The 7479-nt window shown below is 30.6% G+C and overlaps 1 protein-coding gene across 3 annotated transcripts; it reads right to left on the bottom strand.

Moving 5' to 3' along the window:
* Positions 1–6012: 6012 nt before the first annotated feature.
* Positions 6013–7010, bottom strand: LOC127263489 (small ubiquitin-related modifier 2-like). Of its 3 annotated transcripts, none has more exons than XM_051292535.1 (3): positions 6812–7010; positions 6468–6694; positions 6013–6393 (listed from the first exon to the last, which is right to left on the bottom strand). In XM_051292535.1, the coding sequence occupies exons 2-3, from the start codon at positions 6675–6677 to the stop codon at positions 6187–6189; spliced, it is 417 nt and encodes a 138-aa protein (XP_051148492.1). In that variant the 5' UTR covers positions 6678–6694; positions 6812–7010; the 3' UTR covers positions 6013–6186. The 3 variants fall into 3 exon arrangements, with proteins under 3 accessions (XP_051148492.1, XP_051148493.1, XP_051148491.1); XM_051292536.1 differs by having other exon boundaries at positions 6468–6678; positions 6776–7010; XM_051292534.1 differs by having other exon boundaries at positions 6776–7010.
* Positions 7011–7479: the final 469 nt, after the last annotated feature.

Genomic DNA, 7479 nt, shown 5'->3' on the forward strand with positions numbered 1-7479 from the left:
GGGAGATGCCTGAGTACGTAAGATGTCGGAATCAAGGTGATACTCTCGAATGTGGTCTTTTGGTCTGCATGTTCGACAAGTGTTACGCTCATATGAATCTGGCAGTCCATCCCATTGGTGGGATCGACAGTGAGTTTGATAATGTGAAGAACTACCATAGTAAAATTTTGGTCAAAATAATGAAAGGTTTGCTCTCCGAATCATAGACTCTGGTGAACAACACAGGGTAAGTGAACATCTGTAATGAATTTAGATGGATTTTGGATTGATTTGGGTTGTGTTATTTGTACTTGATTTGGTTAATGTGTTATTTTCTAATTGAATTGTTGGTTAAATTGGTTTGATTTGCCTCATGTTTGATCAGATTGTATTAAGATTGATAGATTGATTGAATTGTAGGTTGAATTTGGTAAAACTTAATGTTTAGAGTAATGTTATGAATTGTGCCATAAATGATTGTATGATTAATTGTTCACATGGTTAGAATTACAATAATGCAAACGTTGTACCTCCACAATGGATCGATGTACCCGTCTAACTAGATCGAAATACCTTCAAACTACATACATATGCTCACATAAATGTTACCCATTTGTTAGGATTGTTATCCTTGTACGAAGACAACAACCAACCAGAAAAGTTATGCATATGAATTTTAAATTGGAATTAACTAATTCGTTACAAGACCTTGCAATGGTTAAAGTAATGTTTGCAATGAACAAAAGTGCATTCACGGATACTTAAGTACATTAATGTTGTACTAAGAAAGAAAATTATATACATGTGTTGCGAAGGTTTATGCTCTTCCAGTCGCTGTCATTTCTCTCAACCACCAATGAAGTGAAGAATTGCTAATAGAAGAAATATTTTCACCAAGTTCCTTAATTGTCTTATCCGTCAAGAGATTGACTGAAGTCGACCACATTCAAAGATACCTGCTATTACATAAATACTACCTAAGCAACCATCAATCATACCTTGATTGTCAATGCTCGTACCCAGAACACATATTTATATACCTTCATTAAATATAAACTACCCTTAAGTAGTTTTTACTTACATATAATACGATTTCATATGCTCTAATAACGAGTATTTATGCGCTGGTAACTTGTGCTTGAAAACCGATCATTCTCAATTTGAAACATTCAATTGTGTCAGTAACCATGGATGAATTCATCATTATAGTTTCTCGCGAATCCTAGAACTATATGTAAAGGTAAACAACACATATTTACTACAGATGGATAAACAAGACATAAAATACTTAATTAAATTATGTTGGTTGTTATTCATACATGCTTTGTTGTCTTCCTATTGAAAAATATGGCATGAGTTGTTGAATATAAATGTACCATGCCCAAACTTTTCCATCAGAGTTAGAGGAATACTCTCATCAAGTTCGTGAATTGGCTCATCCGTCAAATGATTGACTGAAATTAATTACATTCAAGGATACTTAAGTAACTATCATTCATACCTTGAATGTTGGTGTTTGTATCTGAAGCACATACTTACATACTTGCATCAAATGCATACATACCCTTGCGCAAATCTTATATACCTATATTTTGGTGTCATATGCTTCAATAACGAGTATATATATCCTGGTTATTTGTGCTTGGGAATCGACCATTCTCAGTTCAAAAGATTCACTTGTTGTCGGTAACCATTGATGAATTCATCATAATAGTGTTCCCACGACACTATGAATTGTATGAAAAATTAAATAACACATATTTACTATAGATGGATAAATAATTAAGAAATGACTTGAATAATTTATGTACAAGCATAGTCCAACATCTACTTAGATATCTAAACAAGTCATAAATGACTAAATTAAATTATGTTGGGTTGTTAGAGTATATGATTGCTGCCACAAATTGAAAATCTTTAAACCTATTACATAGTAGTCCACATTATACCACACACAACAATATTTGATCATAAGATATTTGCATAGGGTATGACTCCGCTAAGCAGACGAGTACTCCAGAGCCGCTCCAATATACCCTCATTTTGGTTTGGTGTACAAGAATCATACTAATTGTGTACCTATTGCATTCTTTAATGTAACAACTAAACTAAATTTAAAAAATATCTACTTCTTTATGGATAATATATTTTTAATGTATATATATACATTTCTAAAACTAATGTTATCTCGATAATTTTGTTTGAGAACTGAGATTCTAATTCTTTCCATATGGAATTGAATTTGCTCGATTAACTGAAAATTATATTCGCTTCAGGAGTTTGATGGTTCGGTTTGAATATTTAATAAATCTAATGTGTTAGAAAATTTATAATTTTAATATTTAAATTAATTAAATAATTTTAAAGTAACTTTTTAATATTTAAGATTTTAAATTAATTATAAAAATTTAAAGTAACTTTTTAATACAAATATCGTTACATATTTAATGGTCTTGCAATAAGACTTATCAGATATTCACATATTCAAATAAAAACTATTTAATAGTATTTTATAAAACGATAATTCAATTGAACAACCAAGTACTTCATCATTCCTCCGATGTACCCCATCTTTATTTTAATGTACTATTTTTTCCCAACATATGTACCTGAATTGTACTTTTAGGTACCTACATACTTTCAATGAATGTTTGTGAGGATTTACACAATGACCAAAAATACCGGTGATAGATTACGAAATAAAATAAGAGTTTATAATCATCTGCATATGGGTCTCTAAGGGACGCAAACAATATGACAATTACTTTCTCCTATTTTGATAATTAATTACCAAGACTATATTGAAATTGTTAATGTGGTAATAGCTATCACACCAACGTGCTTTGACATATCAACTACATACCCCCCAAATAATTTGTGCCTCAATTAAATTTCCAGAAACTTGTGTCATCAAATTATTATACATAAAACATGATTGTCGTATACCTTGTTTGTATTCATATATTATAGTACATCTAAGTTACAATTATAATTATACAACCAGACTCTTGTTGTTGTATAATCACCTACAACCAAACTCTTGTTGGGATCAAGGAACCTCAATGCAGCAAATGAAAATGATTTTTTTCCATTCGATTTTACAAATAGTACAAATCAACATATCGATCCAGCTTCAACTAATCCGCCCTGCAACCCAAAATATGGAGAGTTAAGCAAGATTAAGGTAAAATAATTTTTGAGAATAGAGATAAGATTCATTGGAAATTACTAGAAACTATGAAACCTTTTCAAGATACTTGCCACGACAAATAATAATATTATAGATGATAAAATTTGGAATAAATTTGTCTTACTCTATTTTTGAATGAAAAGTTTCAGTTTCTTGAACAATTCATAGTTGTCATATCTTTGTATCAATAAGATACAATATCTTATTTCAAACTCTTATAATAAAAATTTTTAAACATAGCACAAACCATCAAAATTATTCTATATGTACAATTCAATCATCACAATATTATAGTAATTACTATAAAGAGATATATCATTATACTCTAATGCGTATAAGAATTCTAAATATCAACTCACATAATCCAAAAATCAAATTGTAGGTGAAAATATTTGGAAAGGTGTGGTTCATAGGCATATCATAAAATTGACACATCTTTATTTTATAGTATTACACTAATCAACTTAAGAGCTCCAAAAGTACTTTCAGTCTTACAAATTCTATCTACTAAAAACCTATATAAAACAAATCATATCTCACACACAAAGAACATGACCTAGTTTAAACAATCAAAACAAAATAAAAAAAAAACTCACAATCAATCGAACATTATAATCAATAAATATTATGGCATTGAGTGTATAACGGTTGGTTGGAATCCTCAAATAGCATATATTTTTTAAAAGAGAAATGACAACCTAACACTCTCGACAATAATTTATGAAATTCCTTGGCGTTAGAACAAACTTTTTTCTGAGACATTTTATCGAACACATAAAGTGTATCATTCAAATATTTATTTCACTAATATACACATAGTATGAATCCAAAACAAAATAAACTATCTAAAATCATATATTCTTATCGAATTCTAGTATTGTAGTAATCCCCAATAGCAACAAATTACCCAATTTACAAAATAACAATTATGACCTCTTTCGCAAAATAGGAACAAAAACATCCGATAACAAAAAAAATCATTATCAAAATCACCCCAAAATTACCCACTTTACAAAACTCATACTTAATTTATAAATTCCTACTAGTTTAACACGCAACAATATTTTTCCCAAACTAGCAATTTTCTTACTAATCCAAACACGATTGATACAAATACTAACCTTGGAATTCCTCCTATTGAACCGCCAGATGTCGATTTCGAGATCGCCGGTGACAACCCTTGGAATTTCTCTGATCGATCTGTGTGACCCCCGACGACAGAGAACCGATTCGACTGGACAGAGAAACGGCCAAACAGTGAGAAAAGGGAGTGAAAAATCCGCCGGACGATGGAAGAAGAGAAAGGGAAATGAATCTTTCGCACTGCTGGAAACTGGGTAATCGGACGAGAGGCTGCTTCCGGCTTCACTGGAGAAGGCTCAATGGTTTCAGGAGAAATTTGCACGAAGAAAAACAACCAAAGAATGAGAGAAAGAGAAAAATCGAGGAAGATGGGATGAGAATGAAAAAGAAGGGAGTGCAGACAAAGAAATTAAAATTAGGGACTGAATCCCAAATCAATATTAGGCAGAGGGATTTTATTCAAATTCTCCGTAAAATAAAAGTTGCAAAAATGTTAAATTTTTTAGACATCCATTAATCAATAAAATATTATTTTAATATTTATAAAATTTCAAAAAATACTTTGGACCGAAGGGAGATAGTATATAATATATAAAAATATAATAAATATTTTCTTCATCCGATTACAAAGTAGACATTATTTGTTTTTGGCGTAAAATTTAAGAAATAATAATATTTTAATTATAGTAAGTAGTTAAAAATAATATAATAACATTTTTATTATTACATTTTGATGTAAAAATAATGATACGATATAAAGTAGAGTATTTGCAAATATATATTTAATCAAATGATTACTAGTTCAAGCCAAAATATAAATATGTATATTTTTTTATTGGATAAAAAAAATAATATACTATCTTCGTCTCATAACTATGTATCCGTTAATTTTTTACACGAAATTTTAGAAATATTAGTACTATATTGAGATGTAGTATAAATAAAACAGAAATGATTAAAATAACTTTATTAGTATAGTGTGATATAAAGTAATAATATTTGTGTAATATATTTTAAGTTGTAAGGGTATTTGTAATGTTAATAAATAGCACAATTATTTAAAAAAAATAAAAAACTATTAGTACAAACGGTCAAATCTATTTTATATCTATATTGTATATTTACTGACCTCTAAATTATTTTATGTAGCAACATATATTTACTTTATTTCAATTTTAACATACATTTTTTATTATTTTCTTGTCTAATTCAAATTGAAAAGTTTTTATTTTTATTCTAATAAAAATAATTTTATAATAATATCAAAATATTTTTAATTTTTACTTAAAATGCAAATATTTTTTTTTATATATAATTAATTTATATATAAAATCAAATAATAAAAATATTAAAACCTCGGCTACCATATCCCTAAATATACCTTTTAATGTGACATAAAAATTTAAAAGATGTATAATTAATAAATAATTAAAATATATTAATAAAAATAATTTTAAATTAATATTAAAATTACAGTGAAAAAGAGCAACCCCAAAAGAGAATGTTAAAAAAGGAGTGGAGGAGTAGTATTTTACACTTCCTCCTTCATATCGTGTCCAAGTCCGCACCACATGCTATGTCATTTTCTTTTTTTAGAAATTGATTATACACTTTAATTTTATTTTTAATTTTAATTAAACTAATTAATTATTTTAATTTTAATTTATAATTATTTTCACTAATATATTTTTAATTATCTACTAATTATATTCTTCCTAAAATATAATAAAGTAATTCAATTAAATAAGCTCATGAGGAGACAAGACTTGAGAGTGCATATTAGATAGCTGATAGCATAGCATAGCATAGATACAAGTGCAATCAATACGAGGGAGTAGTACTGTAACACATAGCATAGCATAGCATAGATACTGATACAGGCAGCAGGCAGCAGAAGGAAGGTTTAATAAGATGATGATTTAATAATATTTGTGTTATGCTCCATTGCCGTGAAGCAAGGCGTCGATCTGGTGGCCATCTTTGAGTCGAAGCTGATTAGGTGTCTTGTTGTGGGAGAACTGCCGGCGGTCGATCACGAACCGGGTGGTGTGATACTCGATGCTCTCCCGCCTGCAGTACTCCATCAACAGCTTCTTCATCCTCGACTTCCGATTCATCGAGAAATACACATCCTCCTTCCTCTGCAATCAATTCATTCATCACTCTCTTCATTACGAAATTATTAAACATATACCAACCGTATCACATCACATACGTCGTTGCAGGTCACGCTCAATTTCACGTAGTTTTGGGCCGGACGCAACGTGCGCTGCTGCTCGATGTCCACCTCACCTCCTTGTATCTCCACCTCCTCCTCCTCGTCTTCATCTTCTTCATCATCATCTTCTTCTTCTTCGTCTTCTTCTTCTTCTATCTCTACATCTCTCGCTCTCACTGTATCAGCCACAGCCATAGCTTCTGCCATGCTACCACCGACAGCAGCTTCAATTAAAAATAAAAATATTAAAAATGAATGAGAGTTTGTAGCCATACTATACCATACCACACCACAATGTTACTTACATGAAGAACAAGTGACGAATGAACCAGCAAACTTACAAGAGGAATTTTGGAATGAAGAAAAGAAGGAGATGGGAGGACTAAAAGCAACGAAAGCAATCTGTTCTGTTGCTATAATTATTATATTCCATGCTGCTGCTGATGCGATTTCTTGAAATCGGATTTGATTTGATTTGGTGCAGAAGAGCAGAGCAGCCGATCAGCGAAATGAAGAAAGCAAGCTTTTTTGAGGTGTGATAGACATAGTATATGTTACCGAGGAGGGGAGCAGAGCAGAGCAGACTAGAGCAAAGAAAGAAAGCGATCTGATACTATGATACTATTATTAAATAAACAGAGTACTATATATATACATATATATAATATATAGTCTACTACTACTTTTCATTATTACCAAGCAGAGGGAGCAATGGTAAGTAAATTAAAGCAAGAAACCGCAGTTCCTTACCTCCAATTAGACTTGCCAAATAAAAAAAACAACAAAAAACAAAGAAATTAGAGTTGCCAGTAGGTTTCGAACCCGCGGTTCGATTCTATTACACGTAGACTTGCCCTGCGGTTCGAACCGTGGTTTGTCGATTTTTGACCTTCTATTCTAGTTCAAACCGAAAACGTCAATCTAATTTTTAGGCCCGTTGGGAAGGATTGATTTTTAAAATCAACGGCAGCTTTGATTAAAATAGATCTGATCCGGTAGTTTGAAATTG

The sequence above is a fragment of the Andrographis paniculata genome, unplaced genomic scaffold (assembly GCF_009805555.1).
Source record: "Andrographis paniculata isolate CXL003 unplaced genomic scaffold, ASM980555v1 Contig69END, whole genome shotgun sequence".
NCBI lineage: Eukaryota > Viridiplantae > Streptophyta > Magnoliopsida > Lamiales > Acanthaceae > Andrographis > Andrographis paniculata.

Bases quoted from the DNA above. Each gene is read 5' to 3' on its own strand.
- LOC127263489 (XM_051292535.1), bottom strand. From the start codon at position 6,677: ATGGCAGAAGCTATGGCTGTGGCTGATACAGTGAGAGCGAGAGATGTA. The intron at 6,394-6,467 runs GTATGTGATGTG...AATTGATTGCAG, and splicing joins TGAGCGTGACCTGCAACGAC to AGGAAGGAGGATGTGTATTT.